The sequence below is a fragment of the Vanessa cardui genome, chromosome 5, assembly GCF_905220365.1.
Source record: "Vanessa cardui chromosome 5, ilVanCard2.1, whole genome shotgun sequence".
In the NCBI taxonomy this organism is placed as follows: Eukaryota; Metazoa; Arthropoda; class Insecta; order Lepidoptera; family Nymphalidae; genus Vanessa; species Vanessa cardui.
This window is the reverse complement of record NC_061127.1, coordinates 14,619,722-14,640,031: the sequence shown is the minus strand read 5'-3', so window position 1 is coordinate 14,640,031 and position 20,310 is coordinate 14,619,722. Positions and strand designations below refer to the sequence as shown.

Sequence of the window (20,310 nt, the reverse complement as noted above, 5' to 3'; positions counted from 1 at the left end):
TACAAAAATCTTCATCATATCATCAAATTCAATGTGTAATTGCTTTTTTTTTAAAAATGGTACAAAACGTAAACAAAACGTGGTTATAGTACGACACAGCTTAGATGTAGCATCTGCAAAATTCGAACAGATCACACCATTAAGTACGCAATCCCATATTATCAATTGTAACTTGTAATATCATAAGACCTAATGTATTCGTCAATTTGACACGTCGATTTACATTCACTTGCTTTTTCTGGTTGAACTGATGCGAGAATCTATAGCGACGAATAGCGTCGAATGGCGCGATAGGGAGCTATTTCTATTGGTTGTGTAAATCGGCAGTGATTTGTTTTAGTGAATTTGCCAATGCTACATCTAAGTTGTGTCGTACTGTACCGTTGATGATGTTTTTAAAGGGTTTCGATTGATTGATTGATTGAGCGTTTATTGTTTACGTTTGGTACGATGTGTGACGTAACGTGTGTGTGTGTGTGTGCGTCGCAGACGGCAGGGCGGGCCGATGGGTCTGTCGGGCGCGTCGTCGTCGTGTCGCGTCAAGCGCTCGTCGCTGGCGCCGGGCGCGGGCGCCGCGTCGGGCGACGAGTCGTTCGACGACGGCACGGACGCCGCCAACTCGCTCGAGTGACCGCCGCCCGGACCACGATTCTATCTATCGTTATTTTGAAAATTATGCACCCCTACCCTTTTGTAATTGTAAAATCGATTGCTCGATTGATAAATGTTTATCCGATAGCCATTATGAAATTGTAAGAGTAAGCGAAGGTTCGATTATGAGCTTGTCAGTTTTGGATTTTTTTTTTATCATGTCTCCGATTGACGAAAGTACAATTTTCAAATTAATTATCTGTGTCTATTTTTTTTTTTTTTTTGTTAAACGCGAAATAACTTTAAATATCGAATCGTGTGCTCGAGTCGTTAATTTGTATGTACAATGTTGTAGTCGACGATCGCTTGAAACGTAAATCTTAATTATATTATTATTATTATTATATTGTTTTGCATGCCTACAGCGTTGTATAAATGTTTTACATTACCGTGGTTTAATTTTAAGTAAAGTCGGGAGCCTAATTCTGTATCTACGATTGCAATTGCGTTATGCTAAAAGTTTTTATCGAAAGCATTTTGTAAGTCGAGTAAATTTTGAATATACTTTGTATTTTGTTTCAAAGTAGATTATACATTTTTTTTTATATAAGACAACGATCGCAATAACGATTGTATATACATGATAAGGTTATATTTAACAACAGTATATAATATAACGAATTTTTACTGTTTTAGAATGAATTGCACCGAAATGAAACTGTACGTTTATAACTGATTGCGGATTGGTGCTCATTTTTAAATTGAATATATTGTGGTGTGATGTTACGGAATTATTGTTTACCTTTGTTCTTCTTTTTATAAGACTCGTTGCTTTTAAAAACTTTACATTTTAAAATCTGTTGTCGTTCCTTTCCAATTTCTATCGTTTCGTCATCACATCGCAGAATACAAGAGAAAGAAATGTTAATCCCTCTCAGTCTGTTTAATTGGTTATATTCCCCACGCCAGTATTAATATCGAGACATTCCTGAACAATCGAGTTAGTTCCCACTCGACTAGACCCAGTCCGGGCGGGTGACGAGTTAAAATTTACTCATTGGGTGATATTTTGATGAAATTGAACATGCTAAAGTTTAAAGTATTATGTTTTGTGGCAAATTAGGAATTCGTACTGCATTTATCGCGACTGATTACAAAGACTGCCGTTGCGACAATATTTTTTATAAAAATGACCTTTTCCGATTCGTTTAAAATCACATCGGGGCACTTTTAACCCTATTTATTACAACGATTAAAACAAAACGTCATCGCATCGGGTCGAAAGTGCCCCTGTTATGGTGTAAATAAATATCAGTGTGGTGCACTGAGCGCTTAGTTGCCATAAATTTTTTTTAACACTAGTTTAAGTAATGGTTAGCTGTCTGGTTCTCGCTAATAGCTAGCCGGAGACGTGTTGGTACAATCGATTTGCGTCCGAGGCGATGTTTGTACTTACTGGATTACGAAACGTTTATTTTTTGGTAATATTTTATCCTTAGATTGTATAGGGACCTGTTCGCCTCGTATGAAGAATGAACCGTCGATTCGTATCGACACGGTCGGGCTTCGTCGGTCTCTGATTCGCTCCGTCAGCGGAATGTACATACGCGCTGGCGGTTGATTGTTTCTTTTTTTACACGAGCTTTTGGTATTATCGTTGCGAAGGTATGCGCTAGAATGCCGCTTCAATTATAAACTAGACTTAGGTAAAACTTAGTAATAAATTGTGGCCTTAGGTTTTTCATCGTGGTACGCGTCTAACGTATGTTTTTCGTCGCCGACGCAAATTTATATGCCTTTAAATAAACTTGCATCTTTTGAACATTTTATACAATTGTATCCCGAGTCTTAATTATTGTAATGACCTCTTTCTTTATTATATAGTTTGTTTCTGAATAATAATATAAAATTTAAATGTAAGTAAACCATTGAAGCATAAACATATTTTACATAAATATTATATTTAATTATTAACAATATTGATAATTGTAAAATTGGCCATAGGTTGTAACAAGTTGTCAGTTGGTATGCCAATTAAACAATTTTTCATGATTTTTAATCACGTGTTTTATTTAATATCCTTTTTTTACTTTTTATATTTAAATTGCTAAGCTTTCAACTCTGTAAAATTCACGCAAGGCTTGGATGGTTTTCAACCCTTGCTCGCACATTTATCCAACTTTTTGTCTTGGTTCTGTATGTCAATTGTCATTAAAGTTAATCATTTCCGGATATTTACCAGGTTTTTTATTTGTTCGTTTTTCGTCTACAAGACATTCCTAGATAATGTCGAAATATCGAGCTCCACCGAACAAAAAGAAAAAACATGGTAAATATAACGAAATGAATAACTTTAATAATAAAAATAACCATGTTAATTTAAAATCTTATATCAATTGTCCATGGTTCTTTAGGTCTTTTTCCTTCCTTTAAAGGCCGGCAACGCATTTGCAAGCCCCCTGGTGTTGCAGGTGTCCATGGGCGGTGGAAGTCACTTGCCATTAGGTGAACCCCCTGCTCGTTTGCCACCTATTAAATAAAACAAAAAAATAAACATAAGCGGCGCTCCGATGCGGTGACTCTATCTCTCCTCCCCTTAGGAAGATCTAGGGTGCCTCATCGATGCAACAAAACGTCGTCGAGGACCGACGCGTATGATCTGGATTTTCTGATTAATCAAGCTGGGTCTGCAAAGCGTCTTGTTTTGAATTAAGAGCTGTTTTGTTTCCATGAAAATTAACAGTAAGTAAGTTTAACTTTGAGTAATGGATACTTTTTATTTTGGAACTTATTTAAAATTTTATTGATACAAAATAGTTTATGAGGAATATTTTACATTAGTCATTCTGAAATGTTTTTGTAAGCTTTAATTCACTTGTTACTTGGTGTGGCTTAAATCTTGAAATTGCCTCCAACAACAACTCTGGTTTTATGTTGCAACACTGTTTGTAAAAAAACATATTAAAGCCAAATTGATACTAATGAATACTGCTAAATTATAGCTGCATATCGCTTTTAGTATAAATTTAATCAGATACGAGTCGGCTGTGTTTGGTTGTTTTTTTATGTACTGAATTTGAAAAATGTGAATCACAAATTATTAAAATGATCAGTGTTATATGTGCTCTAAAAATGTTGTTGGTAATCTAAGTTACCTTTAAAACTTGGCAATAATAATTTCACTATATTTTTTTTAAATTGCTGTGTGTAATGAAATGTTTGAATCAAATTCAAAAAAAGAAATTCAGTTCAAATTCTGCATACACTCAAAGTTGAATCCAAGTTTTGTATTATTTTAGTATAATATCTTTAGAAATTAAAATTTTATAACTAAAAATTTTACAAAAAGGTCATCCTCGTTTCGGAGTCTGCAGTGTCAACTGTCAACTTTTAAAAGTCAAATTTCAGACAGTGCCAAATGCCAATTTGTCAAATTAGACTCAGATTTTTGACGTGAATGAAGTTTTAAAATTGTATTTATATTGCAATATACATTAGAAAATAATAAGTGTTCTAACGTTATTTATTTGTTCCTTAAGCCAATTAGATTATCCTACAATTACCTTTTCACAATGACTGACGCAATCGACGAATACTTTGCATTTGCTCTGGAACTCGTTAAAAGTGCCGGAAACCTTATAACAGATTACACGAGCGGCTGCAAGGACTTCAAACTAAAGTCTTCGGATATCGATCTGGTCACGGAAATAGACAAGAAGGTCGAGGAGACCCTAATTAGCGGTCTATCAGCGAAATTTCCAGACCACAAGTTTATAGGTGAGGAATCAGCATTTGAAGGTGTCAAATGCATACTTACTGACGAGCCAACATGGATAATAGATCCCGTTGATGGGACCCTTAACTTCATTCATGGGTATCCCAGCAGTTGTATTTCAGTAGGGCTTGTTATCAATAAGGAGGCTGTTGCTGGTATTATATACAACCCTATCGTGAATCAGCTTTTCACTGCAAATAAGGGCCAGGGTGCTTATTTAAATGGCAGACAGATTCATGTTTCTCAAGTGAAGGAAGTAAGTAAGGCTCTCATATCATTTGAGGCTGGTACGACCCGAGATGAAGAGAAGCAAAGAATTGTTTTTGAGAATTTCAAAATGATAGTTACAAAAGCTCACGGGGCGAGGACAGTGGGTTCTGCAGCCTTGAACATGGCTATGGTTGCTTTGGGAGGTTCAGATGCTTATTTTGAGTTTGGAATACATGCATGGGACATTGCAGCTGGAGATATCATAGTCAGAGAGGCTGGTGGTGTATGCATAGACCCAGCCGGGGGACCCCTTGACATACTCTCTCGTAGAGTGCTCTGTGCGAGCAGCCAAGAACTGGCACAGGAATTGGCTTCTATGCTCCACCAGTACTATCCAGAGAGAGACTAATATTGTAAGCCATAGAAAAACCTGAATGCATTTTATGTTACTTAATATTCAATAGTTATTTATTTAATGTTAGTTATGTAATTACTACATGTCGTAGGAATTTTTTTTTTGGTTTTAATATTAGCAAACAGATCTTATTATAGATATTAAAAATTTATGTATTTTTTGTGTTCCAATTTGATTGATGTGAGGTATATATTTGTAATCAAGACTATGTACATGTACATACAAAAGTATGGAATGACAATTAAATCGAAACTAGTTTAAAGCAGTTTTATGTATAATTTGTGTCATATAATATTAAGTAATTACTTAATGCAGTTATTTATATTTAATAAAATGTTATTCGATCATATATTATATGAGGGTGTATTTTTTTTTTCATATAAACAGCCAATGTACTGAATAGCAGAATGTACCTAGTTTAAAAAATATTTACAAAGTATATTATTTTATGATGTGTATTAAGACTTAAATCAATAAAAATGTGATAGATTTTCAAGATCTTTATTATTTATTTTTATCTTAAAAGGTTAGGAGATCAAACACAGTTTATAAAGTTATCATTATTATGTAATTTGATGTGTTTCTTGTGATAATTAGAAAAAAATGTATCAAAAATTAAATGTTGAACGAAATTACAAATGTTTTATTTAAAAACCATTTAACATTTAGAATAACTTACATTTAACGTCGGTGGTTTTAAATTAATTTTTCAAAAAAATAAAAGTCAAGGACATAATTTATATATAACACAATATTTGCTAAAATAACTTTTGTGCTGTGATTTGCGTTACAACTATAAGTATAGATCTACTCATTAGTGAAGGTACCCTTCTGCACGTTACATTGTCGGTGTTCATTAAGATTGTGATGATCGTGCATACAAATTGCCTTATTGTGCTTGAGACGATTACAATATTACAGAAAAACAGGGTACCTATATGTTTAGGTACCTTTTGTTTTTAAGTTTTACGTGGAAGGCCTATATTAAGAGTATAGATCTATATTTTCATGTATGTTAATCATAGTGCATTGCTTTCATACTATACATTATGTGCTTGTTTACAGTCAAATCTTATAATAATCATTCCCAGTCAGTCAGTTATTATATTAAGTCTTAGTTAAATCTCTCGTCAATATATAATATTATAATAGTCATCTGTTAGTCTCTGTAATTTTAATGGTTACAATCAATACATTTAATTAAACTCATGTTATCCCTGTACTCCCACCCTATTACATATAGTTGTGTATTTAATATTTATTAATAAATATTTGTACTATAAATAAGTATTAAATTCATATATTCCTGTTTATTCATTATTATTTTTTCCCTATTGTTTGTATATGTACTCATCAATCCTTTTTATTATGAGTACAAACATATACGAAGAGCTTTTTCATTGAATAGTCACTTTTTCTTTTTGTTTACCAACTCAAATATGTTGTTAAAGTCAGATGACATTATTAATTTTATCTTGTACACAAAATTGTGAGCATGGTTTGTATTGTAGTAAAAATATTTGTAATATGACAAATACAATGTAAATATCTGCGTGAAGATGTGGCATTATACATGTTTATACAGCAGGTATTATCCTTATAAATAGTGTTTTGTTTTTATTGTCAATCGGTATTCAGTTGTTACTTGTCAGAGTCATTGTTTAATAGGTACAGTCATCGTCAGGAAAGTCGAAATGTAAAGTTTTAATTGTCAGTAAGAATGTCAATCACAAAAGTACTTTGGTCAGTCATGTCATCAGTATACGGTCACATTAACTCTGTTAAAATATTACATCATTGAATAGTAAGCCTCAATTACATCAAGACATATTTTTAAACCTAAACTCTGTTCTTTTGTATTCATTGCTTTCATAAGTCATATAATGTATAAAAATAGTCAGTTTTGGTCAGTAGTTCTTTCAGTCAGTTAGTCAGTCAGTAGGTTAGTCTGTTGTTGTGTCCTTACTCATTGTAAGATTTGCTTCAGTCATAAACGTCAGTTAGCACTGTTAGCAGGTAATTCATTACCTAATTGCTTTATGTGTAGCTTATTAGCTTGAGTCTGAATAAAGTGTCTGTAATAGGTCAGTTTAAGTCAATAGCGTAGTATTATTTATCTTACTAAGTCTAATAATTTATTTAACTTTTACCTAGATGAAAAGTCAAATAAAAATACCAAAAGAAACAATCGAATCGTTTTCTTCGATAGAAGTACCTTTGGATATTTCCGTCATTATACCAAAACAGTGTAAGTCAATAACTCATAAGTTAGTCAAAAATCAGTAAAAGTCATATTTCGTCCAGTCACAAGAACAGTAAAATGGTTTAAATAGTTATTAACTAAATTATATAAATAAGTACGTTTTACATTATTATTGAATATAGTTTTTAGATCCAGTTCAGTCAATAATAGTTTCACTAGAAATCATTTAATTCAGTCGTGTAAAATTTCGGTCAAGTCTAGTCATTTTAGTCAAGGATCAAATAAATAGTGATAACTATTATTTTCAAATTTAAAATAATTTAAATATTACGTCAAGTCATAATTTCTTTCAACGTCAAAGTCTTGGTATATAATATCCGTATTTGTCGGCATTTCATTTCTGTGCCTTTGTTATATCCGTTTAAACATAACAAAATTAACGAGTCTTACAGCATTGACATAAGATATGTAACATCTGTTGTCTCACTTCGGCATTAAACAATACATGATCCTTAATGCAGAGAAATTCGAAAAATACCACCAACCGACCGCCAACTTATTATATAGTATAACGAGTATTTTTTGGCTTCCTGTTACGTACTTCCGTTCCTTTTTCTCTCTCCTACAGATTGCAATAAAGCGAGAGAAAAAATGTTACACATCGAATAATACCGGTCGAGTCATACAAAAGCAATCGGATAGAAAAGTTTTTTCCCAGTTTTTAACTGAATATCTTAAATACTAATGTTATAATTTAAAGTGTATTTCCTAAATTGTTCCATAATTAAATTCGTCCAGGTCTTCGTCTTAAAGAGTTGAAGTTCATAGGTCGAGGAATTTCTCGAAGAGCGTAGGGGTCAGATTTGATGGATGGCATCCTCTGAGGGACTCCTCCAGGAAGGTCTTCTTTCTCTTCATATACTGCCCACTGTGAAGGGCTGAAAAAAGAAAAAAGTATATAAAATTTTTTTTGATTGTCATTTTTATAATTAAAGATTCAGTAATATTTGGAAGACGATTTAGTAATGTGAATTTCATATAATTTTTTTAAAACAATCAACTTACTTGTTTTCACTTGGTATTATTTGGAAAGCTACGGATGGAGTTTTCACAGAAGTAGCAGGTCTCTTAAGTTTCGGCTTCTCATTACTTATAGGTTTAGACTCGTCTATGTTTGAAGATAATTTATTTATCCCTGATCTTTCCTGTATTCCTAAATCATCTAAATTTGGAGAATTCGTTTTTATATTATTATTTGCATTTGCTTTTTCTCCTTTTATTTGGTCTTTCAACGATGATCCATCTGGATATTTTCGTAAAACGTTATGCATGAAAAAGTATTTATTTTTTGGATCTACAGTCATATGTTCGTCATCGTTTCGTCGTGTCGGCCTATGTAAGTTGTAAGGTTTTGTCGCGGTCTCATAAAGGATGAAAGTTGAAAGTTTAGTATTATTTAAGTCATCAGTAAAGTTAGCATCATATTTGTCAGTCTCAACAGTCGAAAAGTCTTTACTTATAACGTCATGTATTTTGTCATTGTCATTAATACGAGTATTTTCTTTGTTAGTATTGGTGATCGCGTCACCTCTGTAAGTCCCTACGTAACCGAAAGTAAGTAATTTGTAAATGTTCTCAGTCGTTGGATCAATTTTCTCAACTTGCGAAGATTTATCCAAAGGAAGTTTCGGTCGGTCAGTCAGTACAGTTTTTTCTGTAGACAGTGTTGGTTCAAAAGTATCGTCGTCATTGGACCTAGCTGAGGATTGAAAGTTTTCTGTCACGGGTGCAATTGGTTTGTTGTCACGAGATTCAAAGTCATTGTCTAAGTCGTCTCTATTATAGTACGGTCTGTTTGGTCGTCTGTAAGTATCGTCATATGTTTGGTAAGTTACCTTGACTACATCTCTATCGTGGTTTCGTCTCGTAGTCTGTCGCCACGATTGAGTTGGTCTTGGTACGTAATTTATCAAATATGTATATTTGTCTATATTTTCAGTCACAGATATGTAAGGCCTACTTGGTCTTTTCTTATTCGGTGAGTTGTTAATAACTACGGATTGTACGTTTTGAACGTCGTCGTAATAGTCATTGTATTGTCGAGTCGGGTTGTATCGACTACTGATGTCGACGTCGCTGTAACGTCTAGTCTTGTTTTTAAAGTCTAGTTTGTCATCAATCGCTTGTACTATTACGTTAGGTTTTGAGTTTATTGTTTTATTATCAGTACGGTCAATGTCATTAAAGTCAGTACCATTGAGTTTATGGCTTAATTTTTGTGTGTTATTTGAGTCGTCTACAGAGTTTGGTTTCTTTCTATTAGGTTGTCCTACTTTTTGTGATTTTTTAGTAGTCGTTAGAGGTCCAGCAGTAGTGGGCTTAGTTCTTCTGGGCTTAGTGGTAGCGGGCCCATCTTCATCGGATTTTCGCACGTCATTACTTGAGTCTGAATGTATTTCAATCCAGGGAGATAAATCAAAATTATTAAGCAGTCCATTACGGCATGATATTCGTTCATTGTCAGGGTTGTCAGGAGAAAGAAAAGCGAAAGGTTGAATGTTGTCAATAGAATCTAATGTACGGCAAAGAACTTGCGCTAGAGATATCCTGCGTATTTGTTGCAACTGTGCTGGCGTGAACGAAGATTCAAATCCTCCGTTCTCATACCTAAAAATAAATAAAAAGAGTATTCAGATTAAAAACTCAAAATCATCTTATAAATCAAACTCAATGATTAAACTATTAATACCCACCAAAAACGATCACCTTTCCGCAAATTTGAAAATTGTTGAGCAATGATACATGCGAATGTCGGGCCCACTAAGCCTCCAACTACAGGGCGTTCCGCCATGCCGCCAGTAAATAGATCAATGTCGTCTACGTGTCTGAAAAAGTTGTTTTTATGTAAAATATAATAAATGTTATGTATTTTATTTCTTTAATAAGATATATAGATTATGTCTTTATTTGAAATGATTATTAAAACCTAAAGAATATTTATATTGTAATACCTGTATAAAACCTTCAGTTTCCTAACGACTCTTGCTGGCATGATTCTAAACAGATCTTCGAAGTTACTTATAGTTGATAACCCACAGGGTTCTCTCCAAGATGTGTATGGTGGGACGCCATGGTCTCTCCCTCTTTGAATGTTGATAGCCGCCAAATCCATTCCGAAACTAAAGTGAGGAGTTTGGAACAGATGATTTGTCAACTCCTCGGTAATAAATTCATCGCGTTTCTGTATAGGTTGGTTAACCATGCCGAGGAGGAGGCGATCGACGGCGCCCATGCTCCAGATGTTAGATGGGTTTGTTAGTTCATCGTGGAGAGAAACATCTGAAGAAGAAAAGGAATTTGCTAATTGCCCATTGATTTCTCAGTGAGATTGTTCTTTAACTAATTAGCGCAAAAAGTGACTTATTTTCTTTTAATTATATTTATAATAAACGTACTGTTGTTAAGGGGGTGATGAAATCTGTCAAAGCGAACAAAGGAAGACTGCACGAGGCTGTGACCGAAGCGAAAAGCAGCAGATCCAAAGGAACTAGCGGGGCTTGCGCTGATTTTTGGGCTGTAGCCACGATAGAAGCCCTTCTGTTGTAGTTCCAGTTCAAACAGCCGCATCACTTCAGATCCTGAAAGAAAAAAGTACGATGCAGAAAGTCTTCAGAAAGTAATTTATTGTCTGATTATATACGTAAATGTTTCTCCTACCTAAGACAATAGGTAGAAATTCTCTGTAGGTGATGTGTTGAATCATGGCACCGACAATCTTGCGTGTTTCCTGGTAGATCTTTTCATCGCTCCAATGAGGGTTTAAATGCGCGAGCTCTTGAGCCATTCTGTTATAATGAATAATGTTTGGTAATTTAGTTTAGACAAAATTGGAGACAAGATTTTTTAATCACGTAATAGTATTTGTAAATATAGTGTTTTGTATGTTTAGTCAATTTATTTATTATTATTAATATAAACCTATAAATATATGAATAAGATAGAGCCGAGTTGGCCTAATGGTTAGAACACATGCATCTTAACCGATGATAGTTGGTTCAAAAACAGGCAAGCCAATGAATATTCATGTGCTTAATTTGTGTTTATAAATTATAATTCATCTCTTGCCCGGCGGTGAAGGAAAACATCGCGAGGAAACCTCCATGTGTGTAATTTCATAGGAATTCTGCCACATACGTGTTCCACCAACCCGCATTGGAACAGCGTGGTGGAATATCTTCTAAACCTTCTCTTCAAAGTTAGGAGGTTTGGCCCATTAGTGGGAAATTTTCAGACTGTTGTTGTTGTAGTTGTATATGATAAGGACTGTTGTCACCTGTTGTGCTGCCTCAGCCAGACGATGTGCGCCGCGACGAGTCCGGGGTGCTCGTTGACGCGCGCGTCGCCGGACTTGAAGCAGTCGGTGGACACCGCGCCGCCGCGACACAGCTCGTCGCGGTCCGGCGGCAGCAGCGGCCGGCGCTGCTGGACGCGACCGTATTGCAGCATCCCTGTTCAGATCAAATGCGATTCACATTTAGCATCATTGAAAAGGAAAGATTGTGGTATCATTACATACTATAAAACAAAGTCGTTCTTCGCTTTTTGTTCCTATGTAGGTAATTTTAAAGATCTAAATCTTTAAAATTACCTAACGGATTTTGGTGCGGTTTTTTTCAATAGTTAGAGTGATTCGAGAGGAAGTATGATATGATACATGGACAGCATAGTTAAGAAACACTAATAATTTTGGATATTTAGTATCAGTATAATTGCATCCGTGCGAAGCTGTAACAAAATATATCAATAACAAAATTCTCTGTTTAATACCTATTTTGTTTGATTAGTATTATTATTATATTTGACGGTACGCCGGATGACAATGTGTAGGGTCTATATATGAGAACTTTTATTAGCACTAAAATAATAACAATAAGTAAATCCCGTCTAATATTTTAGCCGGTTAATCCATGCCATTTTTATTATCTTAGTATTACCATTCCTAAACAGCCTAAGTTTGTCCGATTGTCTAGCAGAGCTGGCGTATAGCGGCGAGCCGTCTATGTACGCAGATACTTGGTTAAACTGCTCACGCCACCCCAGTGCGCAGTCATCTCGAGGAGCTGGGGATGATCGCACAAAGTCCAGACAACGTACACCCCTTGGACCGTAGAATGGATCTGATGGTGGGACGGCGATAGGCATGCATTCCGGGTGCTGGAAATAGTGTTATACAAATATTTAAAAAAAAAGCAATACAGTCGCATTATTAATTGACTTCTCGCACGTGACATTGGCGAAATAATCTGTGCCTTTTTGGCACAAATAAAAGCCAAAAAAAATAATTGACTTCGAAGTATATACCTATCAAAGGAATTGTGTTTTATAACTATCGGGAAAAACTTCTCGGTATAAACTGTTACTTGGTATAGAATGCATCTATATAAATAATTGGCAAATATTGAGGCTTAAATTGAAATAATATCAATACCCAAAAATAATGTTTAATTACCATAAGTTCCTTAGGTATAAAATCTCTTCCACCATCCTTACAGCATCTAGGTACTGATCCGTTGAATCCTCTCGATTGGGAGGAGGATGTTACATCATGATCCAAGAACTGCCCCCATTGCATCAGTAAATGGGTTATGCCGGGGTTCTCAGCGTTTTTGTCTTCGTGAATTAATGCACTAATTTCTCTTGCTGATGGGAGAGTGGTACCGAAGAATGATTTACGTGGTGCTTGGATGCCGTCAGAATAGACGGGTTGTAGGAATCGTTGAACTGGTGTCATGGTGGCGCCCCATCTTGGCCGGTTGAGGTTGTTACATGTACCATCGTGTGTGCGATATCTGGTGAAAATTGTGCAAAAATAGTTTTAGATAATTCTTTCATTCTGAGAAAAGAATAAATAACTATTGAACAACATTACATACATTACTCTGATGCCAATGTAAGTAGCTAAAGTATTAGTGTTATGGAAAAAGAAAATAGTTGAACCGTTTCTCCATCGACTGGGCCGGGAATCAAATCCGGAATTCGTACCCATGATAATCGATGTACACACTACTCGACCACGGAGGTAGACAAATAACTTGGAGGAGAAAATAACAAAGCCACCGTATAAGTCCATAAGTGCCAACTTATGATAATTTGTTCAACTAAAATTTCATTTATTAACACAAAATGCAGGATTTTTTTACAAAATATAAATTGCGTTGGCCAGACATTAGTTACGAGTGGTTGCGCGGATATAATAGCGGCGATTGTGGTCGTTAACTATGGCTAGAGATGCGAATATGAGACTAACGGTTAGTGTTACGTATTTCGATGCTTATTTAAACATAACAAGCATCTGCAAGAGCATAACTACCGATGGGACAATTTACGTCACACATAATACAAATATAGCATGTATAATATATATTCGTAAATATCTTGGTGGGGCCCTTAGCAAAGTATGGTAATTCGCCTGAGAAGCTTCTTCTCCTTTTTTTAAAATACCTACATGCCCTATATGTATTAGGGAATTTTTAATATACCTGTTTACCTCCAATTAAGCTTAAAGAAAGTGATTTACAGCAATACTTAGTATTATTGCATTCTGATTTGAACCGTAGTCAAAGAGAAAGAAGTGTAACTACTGGTAAAATAACATCTTAGTTTCTCAGGTTGCTTTCGCATTGGTGACGTAAGGAATGGTTAATATTTCCTAGAATGCTATGATTGCTGACCTTTGACCATCACGGAGAGCATTTGATCGTACATACTTGTACCAAAAACAAATGTCATTATATATGTAATATTTACCCTATTTTATTGTATTGTATTGTTACCTTTTAGAAGCAGGTGGGCATTTAGGGGGTCCGCGTAGAGGGCACTGTTCCAATAAAGACGACTGCCGCAGTGCGCTTGCGCCTGGAAACAGGCTTTCTTCCATGCGACTCTCCAAACCATCACCATTGTTACTGTTGACAAAAAGAAAGGATATAGTAAAAGTAAAAATATTTAAATACTTTTGGTAGTCAATGATGTTCTAGTAAACAGATATGTCATTAAGGCGCAAAAAGTGAAGACTAGAAAACGTCCTAATTGGGACGTTTGTCTTTAGTCGTTTTCATCATAATTATACCAGTAACACGTTATAATACATCATAATTATGTAGCAATACGTTTTGCGCAATTAAAACATCTAGTTATCCCTTTTACTTATTGTTTTTATCAAGCTATCCTTTTTACTTGTAACGAAATGTAAAATAAACAGTCCCCGGCGCGGCACACTTTTTTCTGTTGTTTAGTATGGGTATAACATATCTGTTTATTAGAATATCATTGTTGGTAGTAAAAAAAATATTGTAAGTGTTGGTGATTTAGTTTGATTTTAAGTGATTCGTTTAAAAAAATATGTACGTAATAATATTTACTTCATAAATAATATATGTATGAACAAATACATGACTGATCTAGGCTTAAACGGACAGTTAGTGCTTTTCCTAAAAATATAATCTACCGAAATACATAAAAAAACACATAACAAACAATAGTTCAAAGATAATATACATAATAAAAAAATCTTTATTATTAACGAATCGACAATTCCTTCTATTGTTCATTTACCAAACAAGAACAATTTCAAAGTACATTTATTATTATAATTATAGATCCCTTATTCAAAGATAGTAAAAAACTAAGACATTTCATCATAAATATATTAAAAACCAAAATAAACTTTATTCAAGTAGGCTTTTACAAGTGCTTTTGAATCGTCATTTTACAATTAAGTGAAGCTACCACCGGTTCGGAAAGTAGATTTTTTTAACATTTAAAAATACAAAGTCATGTTAGTTAAATACAATTATTTAAATTAATATATCCTGCGTGGAAGTCAACAGGTATTATTAGCTCCACGTTTTTTTATCATCTATAAATCTTGTATTGAATAATATGCTTTTTCTACCAATGTATTTTTTATTATATATGTATGTCTATGCATATAAACAAAGTGATCGAAGAGACCGCAAAGATAATCAGCTGTAAATATTTATGAGATGATAATATTACTTTCACGAGTTTCTTGACCGTCTTAAAATAGTAAACAAAATGAACTTTCTTCCTTAAGCGTATGCAGATGTTATCTGTTGAGCAGTGGGAAAGATAATTATGTAATGTAAAGGTGAAACAAATTAGACCAAATTTAAATAATTGAAACATTGTATCGTTCTGTTGGAGATAAGATCAGTTTGATGGGGTTTTGCCGTCATATGAGTGTAATTGAATATTATCATTTGCATGATAATTACCCACTTATTACATATTCTACCGCCTATAAGTAATATTATAAATGTGAAAGTAACTCTGTCTGTCTGTCGCTCTTTTACGACAAAACCTTTGAATTTAATTTAATGTAACTTGGTATGAAGCAAACTAGAACTCCAAGAATGGACATAGGCTATTTTTTTGCCTAGCACACGACAAACAACACCCTAAAACGCGATCAAAGCCGCGGGCGGTTACTAGTATATGATATTGTTGTGTTCCAGCTGAGTGAGAAAGTGTAATTGCAGATCCCAGAGTCTTAACATCATAACATCTAACCTTAAGATTGGTTAAAAATGTAAACGGTACTAGTGTCTATGGACTGTGATGACCAATTATCAGTGTTGACTAACAGGTGGCTAATATGCCTGCCTGCCTGCTGATGCTATAAAATGGAGTAAGTGCTATGTCCCACAAGTCGAATACTGTTTGAAGATTTCCTTGCGTTATAAAAATAGGATAAGGAAATAAGTTCCAAAATGTCCTCCCTCTAATAATGCTCAGCGGTATTCTGAAGATTATTCTTCGGAAAATGTGTTTGATTTCTTATATCCTTTGCAATTTATCATCAGACGAAAAAATGCCCGATGATGCTTCAAATGATGCAAATAGATAAAGTATAAAACGCTCTTCCAGGCATATTTTCTGGTCAATATTTTCGAGGTTTAACAAGAGTGAATAGACAATATTTTGACTAGTGTCTTTTATTCTAGATCACACATCAGGTAAGAGACCAGCTCATAAAAATACACGCACTAAGATATGTTTCCTAAGAGTTCATGACATCCCGGAATAATTTTGCCAAGCCATTGTATTGTATTACCCCAACTCGACGTACAAATATTGGGATTTTTTTATCAAAAATATAGTCACAACACGTACATTTTTTAAATGAAATAACTGTAATATTCTATTACTTTTTGAAAGATATGCAATAAGATCAACGTTAGGTCGTGAAAACGTAAATAGTAATACCGTTGAATGTATATTGGACAAAAAAATATTATTATAACTAACAGTTACATTCTATATCAAGTGTGATTATTCATTGCTTAACTTGTGTTTATAATTCATCTGGTGCTCGGCGGTAAAGGAAAACATCCTGAGGAAACCATGTGTCTAATTTCATAGAAATTCAGCCATATGTGTATTAACCCGCATTGGAACAGTGTGGTGGGTGGAATATGTTCCAAACCTTATTCTCAGAGGGAGAAGAGGCTTAAGCACAGTAATGGGAAATACAGGCTGTTATTGTTGTCAGTCTAGTAGCTAGGCTATGTGTCTGCAGAACTAGAGCTCTTGTGTTCAGTTATCTGATCGGATAAATGATTATTTCTCGGTTTTATTATGTAAAATTTATCAGACATGTATTTTCTCACAAAGTTTTAATTGAACTAAATTTAAATATATAATAAATATGGTTTTTTTTATTTGCTGTAGAGAAACCAGCGATATTTATCCTATAACTACTTATCGCTATCGGAACTGTTTTAATAATATAGCGTCATACTTAATCATAGTTGAAGCTTTATTATTAATAATTTTACTTTCTCCGTTTATCGAGGAATGCTCGACAATCAACATTCTTCGTAGGTCTTCTACTACTACCTTTAGCTACTATCATTAGAAGGAATTTATTTTTTGTTAGTATCAATACTAAAAGCCAATAAATTCTTCTTCGGCCGTGGTTATATGTGATATTAAAATTCCGTAGATATTTTAAACTTGTCTTAAATAACACATTTAATTATTAATGTTCAAGGCATATCACTAAATACAACATTATATAGATGATAAAAATGCTTTGAATTAATTTCGTTGATCGGGCACGTTATATAAATTAATTTGATTCACACAACTGTGTTGTTTAATGGACGGCAAAGATTAATTACTTTAGTTTCTACTACGTACGTACGTACCTACGTACGGTTGAAAAAAGGTTGTAAGTATTTACTGAAAAAAATGTATGTTAATTACATTCCCTATGACATTAAATATTACCTAAACGTATCGCGTTCTAAATCATCATTATCATTACACAGTATAAAACAAAGTCGCTTACAGCTGTGATATATGCTTAAATCTTTAAAATTACGCAACGGAATTTGATGTGTTTTTTTTTAAGAGATAGAGAGGAATGTTTTTGTATATAATACATGGAAAATGTAGTAAAGAAACACTGATAATTTTAGAAGTTTCCTTTGATTTCGTAGATAGAAATTCTGTAGAATATGTAGTATATCTTAGTATCAGCATTGCACCCGTGCGAAGCCGGCGTGATCGCTAGTAATATAATAAAACCAGCTTTTAATTAAATTCAATATTCATCGTATTTTTCGATCGAATCGAATTATATTTACAAGAATTATATGTAACTATATAATAATTTATAAGATTGTTTTGTTATTGTATTCTTGATTTGTAATAAAAAATATATGCAATAAAAATTTAACATGTGATTAGTGACACTGTGATTTGCTCATTTTATATGAATTGTTCTCGTATATCAAAGTATTGATATATGTGAAATTTCTACCAGTAAAAGGTTTTATAGTTATGCTAAATTGTTGTATTTTAGCGTATGATTGAGATAATTTCTCCCCGATGTTGTTTGAGCGCTTGTTTATTCTAGAGAAAGCGAAAACAACTTTCGCTCGATACTACACGTTCTTCGATATATCGAAATTCGTGTGAGGTTTTTATTTGATTTTGGATAAAACTAACTTTGTGTTATTATTAATAATACTTGCAAATATGTCTGAGTTTGTGTTTGTTTACTTAACGAATAATTGTAAATGTATGCCAAGTAGTTTTTTTTATCTAATATCGAATGAAAAATCCTCGTTTTTTTTTTAAAATTTCAATGAAATCGTTACTGCAATCTGCTAATTTTTTTTGTTGTAAAAATAGGTCAAGAAACTAAATAACATTTTTTTTTGATTATATATAAAAGTATTATACATATATATTTTATTTAATTATATATCTAATGATTTAATCGTTTATTTCCTTTAATCTAATTTGATAAAAAATATTTTAATTATTTCTTACTTTCTATACAAAACCTAAAATAAATTGATATGAAAATAAGAAATGTATAAATATACCTGCATGTATTTATAAATAAAGTACTTATTTTAATAATGTAGGTATTTCAAATTTTAAATAATAAAATAAATCAAAACGCTTGGTCCAAGCTAGTGATAATTTAATTTTTTAATGATAATTTTAAATACATACATATATATACTGATTATATCGTTTTTCAAAATGTACTAAATTTTATAGGTTAAAAATATAAAGATCGTTTTGGTAGTCGACAAAACTTTTACGCGCCAAATAAAAGTTAAGTACATAAATTTAGAGATATATTAGAAAATATATATTACTCTATCCTTTTAAGATTACATAATGTTTTTGAAAGCATAAATAAATATTTTCACATAAATCATAAACTTATTTTGAAGGATTTTAATTTTAAATAATATTAATTTGTTAATTTAAATGGCGTTAGGGAAAAGTAAAAAATCACGTACCTTCTATAAAATCCCCGTAATTTGTCAAAAAATCCAGTCAAAAAGTCAAGTCAAGTCACTCACACTGTCACTGTCAATAGTCAGTCAAATCATTTCACAGTCAAATTCATTAGTCTTTTTTTATCTATTGTGAGGTTATAGTCATCTTTAGTCATGCTATCAGTCTAAAAAAAATTGACTAGAATGCGTTCGATTTTTTGAATTTGGCGCGAGTTGTCAGTTCGCGTGTGGCCGCCATCGCGACCGCGCGGTACTGTGACGAGGGGAGGGTGGCTCACGTTCATATACTTCCACTTCTACCCGAGTGTCGTAAGGGAGATGTTTGTCAACAAGCCACGGAACGCTGCTCGTTGAGGTTGATAATTTTGAATTAACAGATTCATTGAAACTTACGTTTTAGTCACGGTTCTTATAGATCGTTTTTAATTTATTTTTCTAATTTTCTGAAGTCCTTGAAGTAGTGACGTTTAAAAATTTTACGATATTAATTGCATTATTAACAGTAAATGATAGTTGATATTAATGTTTTTCGATATTTTTCAGTCTTTGGTTTAATAATAATGACAGTTTATATATATGAAACAGATCATATCATTATGCATAAACTGTCATTATTTATGCTATAACTTTGATTAATATCGAAAAATAGTAAAATGAGTCTCATACAATTTTTTATGACAATGAAACAGCATCATGAATTTTTTCAGTATCGATATTCCTAGCTAGTTGATTTTTCTAATACTCGGAAGTTTTGTAAATAATCTATTATAATTTCAAAAGCCATGTAATTATTTTATTATCTAAGTTTGCAATACTCTATAATGTTAATGTTTCTGTGACAAGGTCGCCTAGAAGATCGCCTATCGTTATGGCTTTAAAGTCGCCTTCTCACGATTTATAACACATAAATCAGCTGAATCCTGAGGGTTAATTCTACTAATAAATTGTCAAAATATAAATGTACTCATTGCTGTATAATAGTTTCTTATTCCATTAACAGTACAGTACAGTACTATTCAGTCGCGTTTCGGTGGAAGTTGTATTGGACTATAACGCAATGTAACGAATATATATAAATTAGTAGAATTGTTTCCTGTACTATGATGTAAGGAATTTGTGTGCAATACAGCTTGTAAATAAATGACGTGCCATTTGCTCCTTGTCAAATGGTCTTAAATTACTCGCTTGAATTATTAATATATTATTATAATCTATATCAAATCATTAAGGATTAATATCCTTCATTAAATGTTTATTTTTTTTCCAT

General features: G+C 33.2%; 3 protein-coding genes across 5 annotated transcripts in view; 2 read left to right on the top strand and 1 right to left on the bottom strand.

The window, feature by feature from the left end:
- LOC124529572 (myosin heavy chain, non-muscle) overlaps positions 1-2,650 on the top strand; it is a 64,753-nt gene extending 62,103 nt beyond the window's left edge. The window contains exon 28 of one of the 2 annotated variants that reach the window (XM_047103341.1): positions 490-2,650. In XM_047103341.1, the coding sequence (XP_046959297.1) occupies positions 490-631 (142 nt within the window). In that variant the 3' untranslated portion in view covers positions 632-2,650. The remainder of the gene's footprint in view (positions 1-489) is intronic. The other variant, XM_047103342.1, reaches the window with a different exon arrangement.
- A 1,354-nt stretch (positions 2,651-4,004) lies between these two features.
- LOC124529573 (inositol monophosphatase 1) lies at positions 4,005-5,317 on the top strand. Its single transcript, XM_047103343.1, has one exon. The coding sequence runs from the start codon at positions 4,164-4,166 to the stop codon at positions 4,983-4,985; it is 822 nt and encodes a 273-aa protein (XP_046959299.1). The 5' UTR covers positions 4,005-4,163; the 3' UTR covers positions 4,986-5,317.
- Positions 5,318-7,912: 2,595 nt separating this feature from the next.
- LOC124529883 (chorion peroxidase-like) lies at positions 7,913-19,319 on the bottom strand. 2 transcript variants are annotated; one of them, XM_047103817.1, is made up of 11 exons: positions 19,044-19,319; positions 14,028-14,159; positions 12,704-13,043; positions 12,189-12,408; positions 11,528-11,702; positions 10,912-11,039; positions 10,650-10,832; positions 10,206-10,533; positions 9,948-10,079; positions 8,260-9,861; positions 7,913-8,132 (listed from the first exon to the last, which is right to left on the bottom strand). In XM_047103817.1, the coding sequence occupies exons 2-11, from the start codon at positions 14,129-14,131 to the stop codon at positions 7,979-7,981; spliced, it is 3,366 nt and encodes a 1,121-aa protein (XP_046959773.1). In that variant the 5' UTR covers positions 14,132-14,159; positions 19,044-19,319; the 3' UTR covers positions 7,913-7,978. The 2 variants fall into 2 exon arrangements, with proteins under 2 accessions (XP_046959773.1, XP_046959774.1); XM_047103818.1 differs by lacking the exons at positions 12,189-12,408; positions 14,028-14,159; positions 19,044-19,319 and having other exon boundaries at positions 12,704-12,842.
- Positions 19,320-20,310: the final 991 nt, after the last annotated feature.

What these genes read in the sequence shown, in the direction of transcription:
- LOC124529573 (XM_047103343.1), top strand. Translation starts at nt 4,164, where the DNA reads ATGACTGACGCAATCGACGAATACTTTGCATTTGCTCTGGAACTCGTT.
- LOC124529883 (XM_047103817.1), bottom strand. Translation starts at nt 14,131, where the DNA reads ATGGAAGAAAGCCTGTTTCCAGGCGCAAGCGCACTGCGGCAGTCGTCT. An exon ending in TGCCCACCTGCTTCTAAAAG is followed by an intron (nt 13,044 to 14,027) that starts GTAACAATACAA and finishes AATTTTCACCAG; the next exon opens with ATATCGCACACACGATGGTA. An exon ending in ATAATACCAAGTGAAAACAA is followed by an intron (nt 8,133 to 8,259) that starts GTAAGTTGATTG and finishes TTCTTTTTTCAG; the next exon opens with CCCTTCACAGTGGGCAGTAT.